The sequence below is a fragment of the Cibotium barometz genome, chromosome 2 (assembly GCF_041138505.1).
Source record: "Cibotium barometz isolate CiBa-2024 chromosome 2, ASM4113850v1, whole genome shotgun sequence".
Classification (NCBI taxonomy): Eukaryota; Viridiplantae; Streptophyta; class Polypodiopsida; order Cyatheales; family Cibotiaceae; genus Cibotium; species Cibotium barometz.
In genome coordinates this window covers 24,758,798-24,777,385 of record NC_141047.1, presented here as the reverse complement: position 1 = coordinate 24,777,385, position 18,588 = coordinate 24,758,798, and the positions used below count along the sequence as shown (strand labels likewise).

Genomic DNA, 18,588 nt, shown 5'->3' with positions numbered 1-18,588 from the left:
GCTTCCCAACCTGCATCTTTGCTTTTCCCAACCTGCCCACGTGGCTGTACAGCCAGTCCACCCTGTTTAGCCTGGAGGACCGCACCCAATCTGGACAGAAGGTCGAGGTGGGTCCCAGATTATAAGTGACTTGCAGGTAAAGGCTGGAGTGATATATGTTGGTCTGGCCTGTAGCTCAGGGAAGGAGCTCTACCTGAGGGGTGAGCTTGCCACCTCTCAATTAGGGCTTGCTAATAATCCAAGGTTTCTTTTGCAGGTAAGTTTGGTTGCAAGATCATCTACAGTCTGACACATCAAGACTGATTAACCCTAGCAGTCTCACAGACATGGTAGCCATGGGGTTACGAAACGGGGAGTTTCGAAACGGGTTTCAGAGGGGTGGGATCCTGAGTTAGTGGCAATTGCCATTCACGGTCGGTCAGTTGAGCTCTCCCACCATCTGCACATCACCGACATCCTCACCCATTTTTGGCCTCTGGCTAGGATGGAGCTTGGAGGCTCAGCCCATCGAGGCCGAGATGGAGAGATGGTAGTCTCCAGTTTGGAGGTTCTTCTCTTTGTTTTCATGTATACCTTTAACCCGTACTTGATGCGTACCTTACCATACAGTACTTTTCCACCTTGTACCTCTTCCCCCCTCTTACAGATACCTTTACTGTGATCAATGGAGTCCGGAGCATGCATATGCGCGTGCTCGTATAGAGTGGCATCACATGGAGGACAGGATTAGTGCCCATCTGGCACGCCTTCGCCCCCGCACGGATTGTGATTATTCCCCATCTAAACCCTCTCCCAAGACTCTTCAAGTGGAGGGCAGTTCCGCTAGTGCCGCATCACACCGAGGTTGATATGCAGATTGTTTCATGGAACATTCAAGGGTTTAGGGGGGGCTCACTGCTTTCAGAGACGAGGTGTCCTACAAGGCGAGCTTCAGAGGGCCTTAGTGGGGGGACCCATAGACATTCTTTTCCTCCTAGAGCATCATCTCTTAGAGGGGCGCACTCGCAGATGCGGAAGATTCTTCCAAGCACGAGTCGTACTTTCTAGTCCCCATCCTTCAACCCCTCAAGGATGCAAGGAGGGGTGTGTATTTCTGTCAGTGAGTAGCTGTTGCCAGCAGTGACTAGCTCAGGAGTCACTGACTCGGGGTGGGCACGGTGGATTACCATTACTATTGGAGAGGATAGCATTGGCTTCCTCAACATCTATGCTCTAAACGCTGCTGCAGGTAGAGCCCTTTTCTGGAGCTCAGAACGGCAAGCCCTCCCTCTGGCTGACTTCTAGTGCTTGGGCAGTGACTTTAACATGATTAAAGCAGTAGAGGACATGCTTTAAGGTGGCATAGCCACAGTTTCAGGAGCAGAGTACTCAGCCTGGGAGGAGATGATTCTTGCAATTAGAGGACAGGACCCTTGATATCTTCTAGAGTTTGGGGGTAGCCATGGGAGCCTTTGCTTCTCGAGATCAGAAAGGAAAAGCACCGGCCCCAACCTCTCCAGGCTTGACAGGTTTTATGTTGATGAGTGGGCTTGCGGCCGAGAGGGTATGATTGGTATTTTGGCAAGTACTTCCTTTTTTGATCACGCCGCAATTATTTTGTGCTTAGGACCCCTAGAGGCATGACAGGCATGTGAGCTCGAGGATTCCAAACAGCCTCATTCATGACCCAGAGATATGCAGCAGGATAGAGCAGATATGGGCGAGACTAGATTTTCTTTCAGGCTCTGCTGCGTGGAGATTGGATGAGGGCTTAGGGGAGATCAACAGTTTCTTGTAGGAGGCAGCCCAGAGTAAATTAGAGCGTTTCCGGGAGCATGAAAGGAGTTTGAGGAGTCTAGCCTCTGTAAGTTTCAGCCCATGCATGAAACGCCGTCTAAGAGGTTTGGTAAAAAACTCAAAGATAAACATATATCTCTAAAAGTGATTCGCACAACGGACTGTGAGCTGCGCTGCTGAAGTGACGACGTGCTGAAGTGACGTCAACCTGCACTGCTGCCCCCGCCTGCCCTCTCTTGCCTCCGCCTGTTTCTTCGCTGCTCCCGCCTGCCTTTGCTGCCTTCGCCTGCCCATCTGCTGCCTTCGCACCCCCCTTCGCCTGCCCAACTTCTGCCCTTCCCTAGCCTTTCAGTCCCCGCCTGCCCTTCAGCTACCCCCGCTAGCCCCTCTGCTGCCCACCGCCTGCCTTCGCCTGCCCCTTTTGCTGCCCCCGCCAGCCCCCCTTTTGCTGCCCCGCCTGCCCTTCAGCTGCCCCCGTCTGCGACGTCAGCCCCTCTGCTGCCCCCCGCCTGCCTTCGCCTGCCCCCTTTTGCTGCCCCCGCCAGCCCCCCTTTTGCTGCCCCGCCTCCCCCTTTGCTGCCCGCCCCCTGCCTTCTTCAGTCCCCACCTGCCACTCTGCTGCTCCCACCTGCCCCTTTGCCCTTGCTTCCCCAGCTGCTCCCCGCCTTTGCCCCCCTTCCTCTGCTCCCATTTTCCCAGCAGCTATTTTAGCTGGATTCAAGTCGGCCGCCCACTTTTCTTGATTGGTCTTATGGCTTTTTCTGCCGCAGCCAATCTCTCATCACCCCCACTGGCCGGGAGAATCATCAATTTTTCACAAGATGAGCTCACCTCTCTTCAACACGACATTGACCTTGAGGTCCAGACTACCCTTGTTGCGAGAGTTTATGGTTCCCACCCTTCTCGTTCACACGCCCGTGAATGGCTTCTAGCAGCTCTCCCTTCGGAGCTGATTGTGCACTTTCAGGATACTCGTTTACTTGGTCGAGGCTTCTTCCAGGTGGACTTTCATTCTTCAAAAGCTACTTCTCAGGCTTTGGCAAGTAGCCCCTTTCCTCTTGGTCCTAGGAAGATTTTCTTCTTTCAGTACCAGGTGGGCTTTGATCCAGTGGTGGAGGATCAGCGCCTTACCCCGGTCTCACTACGGTTCCCTGCTCTTCCTCGGTCCTATTGGAAGCTTTTAGCTTCCATAGGGGCATCCTTTGGCCAGGTTCTAGAGGTACAAATCCTCCCGAGCTCTCCCGCCTCAGCTTCCACGGCCGTTACCGCCACTCTTGATGGTGTACCCCGGGTCCTTGTGCTTGTTCCTGATCCATCGATTACTGATGATCATGTTATGCTTCAGAGACCTAACAGGTCTCATTTCCGCCAGAGGATGGAGATTGCAGGCAGACCTGACCAGTGTCGAATTTCTCGTCGACAGGGTCACATTGCTAGAGATTGTCCCAGATCGAGGGGCCATGCTAGGAGGCGGCGTGGTCCTGCCCATCAGAGGCCTTCTGTAGATGCCGAGACCCCAGCTGCTCCTTTGCCACAGCCAACCACACAGCGTTAGGTTGTGGTTAGGGATAGCAGGCACCCTTGGACCCCCGTACCTGCCCCTTCACCCACACTCCCTGTGGAGCACCCTAACCCCTATGCATCTCTTGCCTCACAGGATGTTGATCCTTTTTTGGAGGATGAGGCCTTGCAGGCACATGATCTGGATCCCTCACAGGATGATGCTGCATTACAATTACAAGATGATTGCACCCTTGAGGATGATGTTGCACATTCGCATTGTCATGGTACCTCTCCAGTTCCGAGGACTAGCCCTGGCTTTTCCCCGGGGTGGGAGAGACGTACTTCCGCCTCTAAAGGGGGTCCTTCGTCGACCACGAGATCTGGTCGTTCCTACTCTGAGTCTTTATGAGGATTGTCTCTTGGAACATTCAGGGTCTTGGGGGTTTTCTTCCACATCGACGAAAACAAATTTTAAAAACCCAGCTTCATTGTGCAGTCACAGGTGGACCTATGGATATATTGCTCTTGCAAGAGCATAAACTGGATGCTAGTCAATGTGGGAGATCAGGCAAGCTTCTCTCGGGACACCCCTTTTGGTCACCGGCTGTTGGTACCAAGGGTGGTGTTTGTATCTCTGTTTCAGCTTTGATCTTGCCTTGCATCATTGGACATGGTGTCATTTTGCCTGCGAGAGCGCAGTGGATCCTTCTTATGCAGAAACTACACTCATTAGTATTCTCAACCTCTATGCTCCTAACCATAGAGGCGAGAGGATTGCCTTTTGGAAATTTCTCACTACATTGATGCCTCTTGCCGACCATTGGATTATTGGTGGGGATTTTAACATGGTTGAGATGCCAACGGATAAAAGAGGTGGACATGAGGGCTTGGTGCATCCTCTTGAAAGAGCGTCTTGGGAGAGGTTTATACTCTCCATTCATGGTAGAGATTGTTGGCATGAGGATGACATTTTGAGGAGTCCATCCACTCTTCACTCAGATCCTCTCATGGTTAGACAGATTGCCACCGATTTCTATTACCAGCTTCTTAGTGTTGAGCCGCATTCTGATCTGAGACACACGGCACAGAGGAAGGTTTGGAATGCATTGCCACATTTCATCACCGAGGAGACGTGTGCCGCTCTGGATGCCCCTTTTTCTATGCAGAAGTTCAGTCATGCTCTTCATGCCTTACCTCATGGTAAGTGTCCAAGAGGGGATGGCCTCTCCCCTGTTTTTTTCACTACTTTTGGGGATGAGATTGGGACTGAGATAACATCGGCTTTGCAGGAGATGTGGGACACAGGTTCTATGCCTTCTTCTCTCACTCAGGGGCTTATTTATCTTATTCCTAAGAGCGGGGATAAGACACTGATTGGCCACTGGAGACCTATCACCTTACTTGGGATTGCCTATAAGATTCTTGCTAAGGCAGTGAGCATCAGATTGCAGCCAATTTTGCAGGATGTTATTCATGATACCCAGAATGCATTCTTACACGGCAGGAGGATCTTTGATAACATTTTCTCGTTTTGGGAAGCCGTCGAATGGGCTAAAGCGAGCAATCAGCCCTTAGCCATTCTGCTCTTGGATTTTGAGAAGGCCTATGATAGAGTGGATTGGGACTTTCTTGAGGGTACTCTTAGTCATATGGGCTTCTCTCAGAGATGGATCAAGGGAGTTTCATGCATGTATCGTGATGCCCACAGTAGAGTTCTTGCTTGCGGTGATAGAGGAGAGCGGTTTCAAATTTCTCGCTCAGTACGACAGGGCTGCCCATTAGCCCCTTTATTATATATCATAGTTGCAGAGGCCATGAGCATCTTTCTCCGCTCCACTGCTGGTATTTCAGGATTGAGGTTGCCTCTTTGTAGTCATGAGGAGTTGGTTGACTCTGAGTTAGCTGATGACACAGCCCTCTTTTTGGAGGCTTCACATATATGCTTATGTTCCTTCCGGGTAGCACTAGAGGAGTTCTGTTTGGCAGCAAGGGCACTCATTAATTGGCACAAATCTGTTGGTTTTGGGTTAGTGATTCACCGAGAGTTGATTGGGGTGCAAAGCTTGGTTTTACTTGGATGATCAGCAGAGGATATACTGCTAGATATTTGGGATGCCAAGTTGGGATTGATATTTCTCCTGCACAGCAGTTTGCTCCAGTACTTATGAGTATCCGGAAGAAGCTCCTCCATTGGAGCTCCAGGAGATTAGATTTACCCTCCAGAGCTTTGGTGTCTAATCAAGTTTTGCTTGCCTCGGCTTGGTTTATTGCCTCTTGTTGGTGCTTCTCTCGTGCGTGCTTTGGCCAATTGCGGAGATTGATCCGCAATTTTCTCTGGTCGGGCTTGGATGGCACCTCAGACACTCGTGCCAAGGTAGCTTGGCTCACAGTTATTCAGCCCAAAAGAGAGGTGCGCTTGAATATTATCAATCCGGATGTTCAATGCAGGGCGTTGCTTTGCAAACTTGTGGTCAGAGGTTTCCTACCAAGCACTGAGCCTTGGAAGGATTTTTTCTTGTCTCAGATTTCTAGATGTACACCTACGGTCGGGAGAGACTGGATGCCCAACACACGTTTTTTGTTCATAGAGGCTGATATTAGCTCACCATCTTCCCCTCTTATTGCAGCCATTGTCGGAGCATGGAGAAGCATGAGATATTTTTTGTGACAAAGGCTTCCTAGGTTTTTGGACGAGGCTGACCGACAACCTATTATGTGGAACGAGTTCATTAGGGATGAGGCTGGTCGGCCACTTGGTGCATCTCGTTATATGCAATGGTCAGGATGGGAGAGATGCGCATGCACAATTCTTGCTTGGAAGACCTTTAAGAGTCTTCCGGAGGATCGGAGAGTTGCATCCACTCAGCATCTTAAGGGCTCTCGCATTCGTATTGATCAGATTGATGCAGCTATTCCACATGAGTGGCTTTCTGGGACCTTTCACGGAGACTATCATCCGAGTTGGCTAGGAGTTTTTTCGAGGATAGGCATACCTCTGCAGGTCATTGCTCTGCCAGGCCAGGAGGATACAGATTTCCTCATGTATTCTATCATGCCTCGTGGGAGATTAAAAAGATGTAGTATGGAGGAGATCATACCAAACACTAGGCTTAGTCCAGTGAGGATTGTTGGTCGCTCGGGGAAGCACTGGTTCATTGACCCTTCTCCTCAGATAGTGACTCATGGCTCTTGGTGTTTGTGGCTATATGGTGGCAGTCCTATCAGATATCTTCAGTGGGATCCAGGAGAGTGGGAGTGGATTGATGCCTTCGATCCTTTGAAAAGCCTTCCTTTTTTCAGTTTCACTGTTCGGAATGCCAAGCTTCTCCTCACTCGACAGATGCATAGGATCCCTACTCTCAGGCCTCATTAGGAGAGCTATGATATTTCTCCAATGATACAACGCAGATTTTGGCATAGACACTGGCACTCATACAGAAGGAGCCAGATCTCTCATTTCTTTTGGTTATTCTTGCATGGTGGTCTCCCCACCAATCAGTGGAGATCGGTTTTCGGTGTAGCACCTTCCTGTCCTAGATGTGCGGCAGATTCTAAGTCCGTACAACATTGTCTATGGGGGTGCAACATTGCACAGCAGATTTGGGGTCCTGTAGCCCAACTTATGGGCAAATTGAGTGGCCGAGCCATGCATGTGACGGGGGGTAGTTGCTTGGTTCTCCCAGTCCAGTCCGTAACTTTTTTATGAGGGCAGTGGTACAGATTCTGTTTTTTTCATTCGTAGAGGTATTGCCCAGCATGGTTTATTGCAGGATGTTCCTCACTCTGATTATACACCCCATAGACAGAGGATTGACACCAGTTGGGAGATTATTGCCAATATTACAACATGGCAGATCTGGAGAGCTAGATGCACGGAGGCTATTGAGGGTGTCCAGATTTTTGGGTCTCAGTGCATTAGTACTATATGGGGTGATATCATCCACACTCTTATGGCTACTTGGGCTCGTATTCAGGGGCCCTCTCGTTCTGCACAGGCAAAGCGTGTGATATTTATGCGGGAATGGGACCATGGCATCTTCTTTTCCTCTAGTACCACAGGTCTTACATGGCATCATGATGCTCCTCAGTGGTTGAAATCACCTTACATATTGGGGTGATTCTATTCTCTTCCGACTTATAGCTATGATTATTGTATGTTTTTCTCATACTTAATAGAAGTTTCTTTCTGAAAAAAAAAAAAACATATATCTCTATACATAGACTCTAAATATTTATACATATATATATACCTAGATGAATCTAGGAACATGCCCAAATTCACCTTATAAGAAAGTGCAAGTTATAAACTCATGGTAGTCATCTAAATATTGATGCACATTGCATAAGATGTCAAATTAGCACATCAAATGAGTTGTAGATGAGCTGTATTATCTGCAAGAGAAGTCATGACCATCTTCAAACTTGAACTAAATAAATCACAGCTACAAATCAGTTGTAACACAAGTCATTCTCTATAAGAAATCATGACATGAACATTCAAACACATCTTCATAAGATAAAAAAACACATGTTCATGAATCATGATTCATAGATGAAAAACAAGAGAATAGTCACTAGAGCCATAAATGAAGAGTCAAGATACCCACCAACATTTTTTTTTAAAGAGTTTTTAAAAAAAGCCTTCAAAGAAACGCGAGTTTCAAACATGAAACATTTCAGAAACGTTTCCCCAAGATCTATCATGGAAGTAACGCGTTTCTTGGCAACTATGCTCACAGATCAGTCACAGGATTCTCAATGAAGCAATCTTTATCAAGGACTCACTTGTAAGCGTAGTTCTTTGGCATGACTTTTGCATCTCCATTGTACTCCAATCCTTCATTTATTATGAAATAAAATGTTCTGGCTAATTGTGGACCACATTTGGGTGTTAGCACTCACCTTTAGATATGATTGCTGTAGAGCCAAGCTTAGTTCTCAATGGTTCATAAGCATCAATGATCATAGCCTTTTTGCTTGTCACCTATGCAAGATAAGCCATTAAAGACACTCTTTAACAGATATAAGTGGGAACTCTAATCCTAAAACTCATCAAGATGAAAAGCCAGCTTCCTATCTCAAACCCTCACACTAAGGAACAAACCACGAAGGAGAAAACCACTTAACCAACAGATTGGACTCTTGCATCACACATAAGGAATGAAAGCCAGTTTACAATTAAGGGAGCCAAGGAGGATCAAAGCGCATTAACAAAGCCATTAGAATCAAGGCATTGCATCTTGAATCAAACTCAGAGATAAGGTCAACAGTAAGCTCAAAACACCACAATAATTTCCATTAATTTCCTCTCACAAAGTGAGCATGCAAGCACATCAATTCATAGGCGACACCTCAGCCATCCCCAGTCCTCCTACAAGCAACAATCACGTTGCCACTGCCCTTGACCTTCTCAGCCTGCCTAGAAAGTTTGGTGCTATCCTGACAGTGTTTGCTTGCTGGAATCCTGCCCCACTATTGCATAACTTCAGTTTTGGCTGTTTTACTCCTTTAAGTCTCTGTCCAGGCTAGTGTTGATTGACTCAGAGTGGTACATCCTCATCCTTGGATGTGTAAACCCCAAGCTTGCTTTCTAGACTCAACACTTGTTCAGTGGCCGTATTTTCCTCCCAATTAGCACACTCACAAAGTGGGCCTTTCTAGCCTATCTAACTCAAATTTCAAAAATGTCCATCCGCATCTTTTACACAGTGGTAATGCATGCAACATTCCCTCCTTATCTCCAACATACTATTTAGATCTGAAATCTTGCCTATCGAGCTCTTAATTGTTAACCTTTCACTCTCTGTCTAAGAGAGACTTATGGCATGAATGGAATAACACTTCACTTTGGCTCATAAGTCTATTTATGTTTGGGGTTGTGCCTCATGGAAGAGAAGAAACTCGTGCCTTTTCACATCACTCACTGCTTAGGTTAATAATCAATTAAGAAAATAATTAAGTACGAAATAAGGAATTAAGTCCTAATCATGACCAACTGCTCATTAGTGAAATAACCTCAAGTCACCTGCTGGTTATAGCAATAGCATCTGCCTCTGATGTAAGTAACTGCTGTGTGCTGCACATTCCTTAGGCTTCTTCTAGGCCAAGATGCCAACATTGCCCCCCATGTATGTAACTGCTGTGTGCTGCACTTTCCTTATGCTTCTTCTTGGCCAGGATGCCAACCTTGCCAGGCTCGTGCTCTATTATGAGGAGAAGCCATTGCATGGTTATCTTGGCATTGTGATCTGGACATTACAATGGAGATCTTACAGTGGTATGATGGCAGTATGACAACTTTTGGAAGGTGTAGCATAATGTCAGATAGGCTACACCCAGTGAGAGGCCTGGAATCTGGGCCAGATTAGAGAGGGTGAGGCATTGACCTTAAACAAAGACAATCAAACAACGCAATCAACAACACCTCCCTCTATTTCAACACTCGCGAAGGAGACAGCAAGGGCACTTTTATCTAAAAGCAACATTGGTATACTGCTGGACTTCAGCTAGGAGATACATACTTCAAAGAGCAGAGATTTGGGCCAAAAATATCTTCACCATATGCTCTGGCTTTATGGTCTTCCGCACTGGAATGAAATGTGCTTGTTTACTAAACCTATCCACAATAGTCCAAATAGCATCATTCCCTTGCTACGTTTTTGGAAGATCCGTGATAAAATCCATGGCAATACTTTCCCAAGGCTAATTCGGAATCGGCAACGGTTGAAGCAACCCTGGAGTCTTATGCCTATCAAATTTGACCTTCTGGCAAACCAAACATTGGCGTACATAATCATCAATGTCTTCACACATCTAAGGCCAAAAGAAATACTTCTCCGAAGCCTGCGTAGTGGCAAAAATTCCTGTCTTACATAAGGTGGTATATGGCATTCCTCCAACACTTTCTGCCTTAAGTTTTTATGCACACACAGGCAGTTGTGCATCATCAGATACCCATCACGTATGGAACAATTCAGAGCTAAATTACCCTGCTGAAAATCATCATCTGTGTGATAGGCATCACGCATATCTGAGAGATCTTGATGATAGGCCACAATGATGGCATGAACTTGAGGCCTTCAAGAAAGCGCATCAGCCACTACGTTCTTCTTTCTAAGAATGTGTACAATCTGAAAATGAAACATAGAGAGAAAATTTACCCATCTCATATGTTCTTCAAACAACTTCATTTGCATAAGAAAGTACCGAAGACTTTAATGATCCATCTTAATGGTAAATTCAGCTCCCAACAAATAATGCTTCCACATTGTGAGAGCATGAATCACTACCAAAAGCTCTTTCTCATAAACCCAAATGAAGTTCCACGTGTTGCAACCGGCAGCTTTCGTATGCTACAGTATGTCCTCCTTGGTTTATTGATGCACCAATACAATCTCCACATGCATCACATTCAACCGAGAACGGTTTATGCAAGTCTGGCACAATCAAAACCGGTCCAGACATGATGGCTTGCTATAAACCATGAAAAGCCTTCTTTTGTACATCACCCTGCTGAAATACAGCCTTTTTCTTGGTGAGATCCTGTAATGGCGGAGCAATTTCAGCAAAGTGCTTCATAAATTGACGGTAATACGTGCATAATCCGGAGAACTTCAGATTTCATGAACCATCCGCAACTCTCGCCAATCCTTGATTGCTTGCAATTTGGCCGGATCCATGCATACCCCTTGCTTTGATAAAATGTGACCAAGATAGTGGATTTCTGATAGAAAGAATTTGCTCTTCTTACCGTTAATGTAGAGCTTGTGACTACGAAGCTCTTCGAACACAATAGCCAAGTGCTCTCGGTGTTGTTCCTCATCTTCTTAAACACAATGATATCATCAAAGAAGGTATCAGTAAATTGTCTGTGTTTTCTGAAAATCTTGTCTATCATCCGAGTGAACGTGGCCATTGTGTTGGTAAGTGACAAGTCCAAACGGCACTACCAAGAACTCATAGAGCCCACACTACGTACGAAAAGCAGTTTTATGTACATCCTGCGTAAAGAAATGTGGGGAAGAGAGAGCTTGAGCTTCTTGCAAAGAAACACACACACACACACAAGAGAGAGATGGATGGCTAAATTTTCTTCTATCTTCTTCTCTTCTCTTCAACCATATAACTGAAAGATAAGAGTACATACATTGAGAAAGTACTCTCCTACAACAATATACAAAATGATCGGTCTATAGTGTGAACCTGACTATATGAGTTGGCGCTATAACTATGCCATAACTCTAGTACTCCAAAGTGGCTATCACACAACCTGTCATCCATTGGCAGCATATTGACCATAATCTCACCAACCATGCCAGTGGCATAAATGCGGACGCTGTCACCCAAACAGGTCATCAATGTCCATCGTAGCACTAGTTGAGCTCGATATCTCAACACCCCCCCTCAAGCTCAACTCCACACACTGCACTCCAAGTAAGATCCTAAACTTGTGGAGCTTCTCTGCGTCCAATAACTTCATAAGGATATCAGCCACCTAATCCTCTGTGCTAACATATACCAGATCTACATCACCTGCTAGAACCTTCTCCCTCACAAAGTGATGGTACACCTCAATGTGCTTCGTTCTAGCATGGTATACTGGGTTACAGGTCAACTGTATGCTACTCATGTTGTCACAATAAATGACAATTGCCTATCCACAAGCTCAGCCATATCACCAAGTAGCTTTTAAAACCAAGCTACCTCACAAGCTACCATAGCAGCACCCCTGTACTCTGCCTCTGTACTCGACAAGGTAACTGTTAGCTGCTTCTTACTACTCCAACTCACAACAGCACTCTCAAATGAGAACATAAAACCATTGGTAGATCTCATGTCTGCAACACTACCAACCCAATCAGCATTTGTGTACCATGTAGCTGTATCTCTATACCAACCTCATAGAAAAGTCTATTATCAACTGTAGACTTTACGTACCTGAGAATTCGTCTAGCTGCATCCAAGTGTGGCTTCCTAGGGGCCTGCATAAACTGGCTCACAACTCCAACAGCATAATTATCTTATAAGCATGTACACACACTTGGGGGAAAAACCTCTTAAGGAGGGAAAAAGTGGCCCGCCCCATTATTAGCATACGTCCATGCTCAAGCCGGATGTGTAGAGGATGCGAGCACGAATCCAATGCATCGAGAATGAAGTCAAGCTCAAGCAGGATGTGTAGAGGAATCCAACGCATAGAGAACGAAGGCAAACAAATGCTATGAAGATTCTTGTATTGTGTATAGAAACACACTCGCAAGCCAATATTTGGGCTTCCATCCATCATGTTTAACAATTAGTAACAGAGCTTGAGTTTACGGATATCCCTCGGTAGCCCAAGGAATTTAGGAAAAAATCTTAAGCCATTTTGGACCACGTACAAACACACTTATCTTTGAGTCCTTTCCCTAGTCACCTTAATTCCCAAGAAGTTCCTCAGTGGGGGCACCAAAACAGAACGTTAAGCGTCGGTAGAACACCATAATGCCTCTATTTAACTTCACTCCATACCATATCCACATCACCAATATCCACAACACTGGAGAATAAAACACTGCTCACACAAATTTTAAGAAAAACCTTGGACACCAAGAGTAACATCCAGTAAAGAAAGACTATGACATTAGACTTTGATATTGAGTGATATATAGAGTTCACTCTTATTACATGTAACTCTCAATATTGGATCATTACAAGGATGGAAATTAAGAATATAGCTTTCTCTATGCACAATTCCATATGATAGATTTCTTCAGGAAGATGAGATTCAACTTCATTGATTTGCAAGAAGTGCGGTACTTGCAGAAGGATAAACCACTCGTAGTCGGTTAGGGAGGATAAAACCACGGAAGCAAGAAAACCGAGACATTCCACCTGAGTAATCTCAGTACCCAACACTAGTGATAGCATCATGTCGGCACAATTGTTTTCTATGAGGTAAAATTCTTAGAGAATATCCAATCCAAGAAACCCGTGGTCGCCCTCTCTATCTCTATTGAATCTTCCTCCAAAGTCCCCTATGCATGATTGTCTTTAGATACAAAATGAATAAGTTTCCAATAATAACATAAAAACTCTGAGATGGGCATTCTATGCTTCTCAGACGGCTAACCAGTTTTAATATCAAAACATGAATAACATAAGGGATAAAAAACACCCACAAAGACTCTTCTGAACTTCTTCACTTCAGCGTAACTTGAAAACGTAGAAAACAAACTGAAGTCGTAGAAGGTCAAATGATACTTTGAAATAACAAGGTTCTTTGCCCTTGGAGTTTAGCTTCGTTCACACTCTTAAAAAACTGTGAAATTGAAGCAACCCAATCACACTGTAATCAACCTTACTCCACTGGTTACATAACCAGAACCCAACGACGATGAGGACGACTTACAGCTTCTCTTCGTGCATGAGTAATTCTCCTCTTTCTCGACTTAGGCATCCATCACCCTCTGCTTCATAGCATAACCACTAAAGATGCATTTCTCTGCCTTTGGATCCAACTTTGTTCTCACTTCATGAGGAACATGCATATATGCAATACACCCAAACACTTTCAAGTGAGACGCATCCAATCTTATGCCTGGAAACTTCTGTTCAAGCGTCACACCATGAACAGCTGCAGTGGGTGTCTTGTTCATAATGTACACAGCAGTTGCTACTGCTTCTGCCCAAAAATAATGTGGCATATTCCTTTCAGCCATCAAGGCACGTACCACTTCTGTAATATGCCTGTTTTTTCTTTCTGCAACACCATTCTATTGCGGAATGTAGCTACATATAAAGTGTCTCTTGATTCCCTACTTCCTCAGGAAATCGCTCAACTCATTGGAGAAATATTCTCTCCCACCATCTGATCTTAGGCATTTTATTTGCATGCCTTTCTGCTTCTCGACCAAGGCTTTAAATCTCTGAAAGTGAGCAAACACCTCACTTTTCTCCTTCATGAAGTAAACCCACACTTTCCTAGTGTGGTCATCAATGAATGTAACATATCACCTGTAACCTGCAATTGTTGCAGTCTTGGTCGGTCCCCATACATCTGAATGTATGACATCTAATGGCCTTGCACTGACATGCTTTTCATGTGGGAAAGCATGTTTGGCCTACTTCACATACTTTGTGCATACCAACAACCTTAAACTTTGGCAAGCCTTCAACAATATTTTGAGCTTGCATAGACTTTAATCGTTGTACATTCACATGACCAATGCGTTTGTGCCATATGTCAATATCTGCAACGACACATGTTCCATGCACAAACATGGCTACCTTTACTTCAGGCATGTTCAGATCGAAAGTAAACATCCTACCATTTCTGTTATCCTTAGCAACCAAGCGACACTAATTTTTGAAGTCTTCCATTAAACATCCTTGAGAATTAAACCTTCACTTGCAAACCCTGCTCAACCATCTTTTCAACAAAAACCAGGTTCTTTGTAATATTTGGAACATGAAGTACATCTGTCAAGTACTTCATTTTGTCATCTTGCATAGACAATGGCACTTTACCAACTTGTGCAATAGGATGCACAATATCATCACCTGTTTCTACATAACCTGGTTTTTCCATTTTCTGCATGTCTCTAAATCACTCAGCATGACTGGTCATGTGGTTAGAGGCGCCAGAATCCACATACCATGTATCTTGAGATCCTAACACATCTCCTGTTATGGAATTGAGCATGTGATGCATCACAAATAGCTGCTCACTTCTGTCATCACCTCCCTGTTTACTAGATGATGTATAGTTGCCTTGCTGCAACTTTCCACTTTTAATGTCATTCTCCTTTTTATAGGAGTCCTTTGCCATGTACCTTGGTTTGCCATAATAATAACACTCTTAGCTATTTGCATTCTGATTTCTTTGCCAACCACCTCGGCCTCTTTGGCTCCCCCTGCCTTTAGACTGGCCTCTTTCACCTATGTATGATTGATGCTGTGAAGCATTGGACTGTTGTTCTCCAGAATTTTGATTTCCTTGTCCGCCACCACCTTAGCCTCGACCACGACTTCTATCTCTGCCTCTACCTGAATTGGAGTAGAAGGCATGTTCTGATGTGTTCTTGCTTTGTGAAGAAAAGTCCTTACCTAAAGACGTTTCTTCTATGATCAGCATAGACACCAAGTTCCGAAAGCTAGGCATATTCTCCCTGACTGTGATGATGGTCTTGAATGGCTTGTACTCTTTGCCAAGCCCATTCAAACAAACACTTACTAAGTCATCGTCTTCCACCGATACATTGATAGACCCAAGGGATTCAACAATGCCCTTGATCTTTAAAGCATACTAATTGATAGACATGCTTTTCTTTTCCACAATATGCAGCTCTTGTTTTAGTTGCAATTTTCTTGCCTTTGTGTTGGTCTGGAACATCTGTACCAGGTTCTGCCACGCAACTGCTAGAGTGTTAGCATCCTGTATGTGTCCTATCATCGTGTTTGTGACACTAATTGAAAGCCTGGTTCCAATCCTTGAATGCCTTTATGTCTGCTTGAGTGGCATTCTCTTCACACAACTCAGGAGGCTCCTCATTGTCTCCTTCGACATAGTCCCAAAATCCTTTACCCATAAAGAAATTGGTCATTCTGAACTTCCAGGCATGCAAGTTGTTCTTGTCTAGCTTCTCACTAACAATCTGATTGATTCCATCACCAGACATGTTTTCCTGCAACAATCAAAAAATTGCAACAGATAATTTCTATATGCAACCTGTAACACAGCATCTTCTGTGACTACTGCAGCGGTCCTTCAGCACAACCTGTAGGTCACCAGATCTACCAAAGTACACCCAATGTCAACAATAAATACACTCCTAAAATGCACTGCTGCACTGTAATAACCAGATTTCGACCAGAGACACTTCTCAACTAGAACTTTTCCGAAATTGTCGAAAATACCTAGCAGTGACAAAACGGAGACCAAGACGCGCCCAAAACGCGATTCAGGCCGAAAAACTGTAGTAGAAAGTACTGAGTAACACACAGGCACCTCCAAGCCTGGGAAGACAACTCCTCAATCGGAGATGTATAGCTCCCGGAGCTAACGAGGAGTGTTGTACCTAAACCAAGAAGGGAAAGAGATGGTGATGCTCTTACCCGTGTACTGCTTCCTTGCTTGCTTATTCTTGCCTCTTGCTTGCCACCTTAGCTCACACGAACCGGAGCTCTGATACCTTAAAGAGAATGTGGGGGAGAGAGAGCTTGAGCTCCTTGCAAGCAAACACACACACACACACACACACAAGAGAGTGCAAGACACAAGAGAGAGATGGATGGCTGAATTTTCTTCTATCTTCTTGTCTTCTTTTCAACCATATAACTTAAAGATAAGAGTATATACATAAAGAGAAAGTACTCTCCTACAACAATATACAAAATGGTCGGTCTATAGTGTGAACTCGACTATATGAGTTGGTGTTATAACTATGCCGTAACTCTAGTACTCCAAAGTGGTTGTCACACAGCTTGTCATCCACTAGCGGCATATCGACCATAATCTCACCAACCATACCAATGGCATAAGTGCGGAAGCTGTCACCCAGGCGGGTCATCAATGTTCGCCGTAGCACTAGTTGAGCTCGATATCTTAACACTGCGGTGCCACTCGTAAGCAAGCTGCACCTTCCAGCTTGTCCAGAATGTCATCAATGACGAAATAGGGAATTTGTTCTTTATCGTAACCTTGTTAAGGGCACAATAATTGGCGCACATATTGTATGTACCATTTTTCTTTTGCAGCAATAACACAGGTGAACAATAAGGAGAAGAGATGGGAGGGTTGTATCAATCCTTTCTCGAGCAAGTCATTTACTTGCGCCATAATCTCTTCTTGCTGACTAGCACTTACCCTGCATGGAGACCGATTTGGTGGTGTGCTACCAGGTATCACATCAATATGGTGATCTTTGGAACACTCAAGTGGTAACTCACCAGGCAACGCATCTCGAAAACAATCACTATAGCGATGTAGGAAATCTACTCGCTCTCAAGTTAGTTGATCAACATTCACATTTCATGCTCAGCACTCTCTTACAGAAAGCAAGTAAGAACAAGCTAATTTCTTTATCTTCTTATTGACCTGTACATGACTGACAATAGGTATGGTACTTCCTAGAGTACCAGCATCTATAACAATTTCTCTACCTCTATGCATGGAACACTCAAGTGGTAACTCACCAGGCAACGCATCTCGAAAACAATCACTATAGCGATGTAGGAAATCTACTCGCTCTCAAGTTAGTTGATCAACATTCACATTTCATGCTCAGCACTCTCTTACAGAAAGCAAGTAAGAACAAGCTAATTTCTTTATTACTTTATTGACCTGTACATGACTGACAATAGGTATGGTACTTCCTAGCAGCATCTATAACAATTTCTCTACCTCTATGCATGAAACTAATCTTCTTTGTTTTGTATGATTTCTTTGGCTCCATACGAGCATGCCAAGACATTCCCAACAAAACATCACAACCAGTGAGGGGAGCAACCATAAAGCTCTCATGATCAAGATAGCCCTGTATGTTAATGCGGAGCTTGCTAATGACTAGCATTACATTCACTCCTTTACCCTCAAAAGCTACATCTGCATCCATTTGAATGCCATAATCTGATACATCCAACCCTATGGCGGCAGCCATCTGCACAGAAATGAAATTGTCCGTGGATGCATCATCAAAAACAAATAGTGCAGGTTGATCATTTAGCTGTCCCCATGCTTTACATGTAAGTCTTTCAGTTTTTTGTTTCCCAGTACATCTGGCACAGCATTTACAAGAGGCTTTTCAATGCCACTATCTGCATTTGGGTTTCATGGGCACCTAAAATACACATGATCTTTACTACCACATCCAAAACATTTTCCATCATGTGCATACTCAATCCTATGCTATTTTGACAGTCCATGATAATTGTGTTTGCTCCACAACTTCTTGAATGAACGTTCCTTTGTATCTTGGGCATCTTTCCGATCACTTTTTAAGGGCTGTCCACCCTTTTTCTGGTCATAACCAGCCCTCTTCTTAGCCTTGGAAGAATCTGAAATTGGCTTAGATTTGTCATGCGTAACTTCTCAGCTACTGTAGTCGAATGCGTTAACTACTCAAGAGTTTGATTTGGGTACACTTCAAGACTCTCTTGAATAATCGGATGCAACCCAGACTCAAACTTCCTTTTCTTCTCTTCATCGGAGAGTGTCATGAAAGGAGTAACTTTCAGCAGTACCTTCCAATATTTGGCAATGCAAGTCTACACCGACTCCCCTTCTTCCTGTTTCAACCAATCCCATTCTTTTCGCACATTTTTAGCAAA

General features: G+C 44.6%; 1 protein-coding gene across 1 annotated transcript in view; it reads right to left on the bottom strand.

The window, feature by feature from the left end:
• The window catches only part of SBI1 (Leucine carboxyl methyltransferase), a 125,545-nt gene that overhangs the window by 68,050 nt on the left and 38,907 nt on the right, over positions 1 to 18,588 (bottom strand). Inside the window, exon 5 of the mRNA XM_086816003.1 lies at positions 8,182 to 8,263. Within this exon, the coding sequence (XP_086672129.1) occupies positions 8,182 to 8,263 (82 nt within the window). The remainder of the gene's footprint in view (positions 1 to 8,181; positions 8,264 to 18,588) is intronic.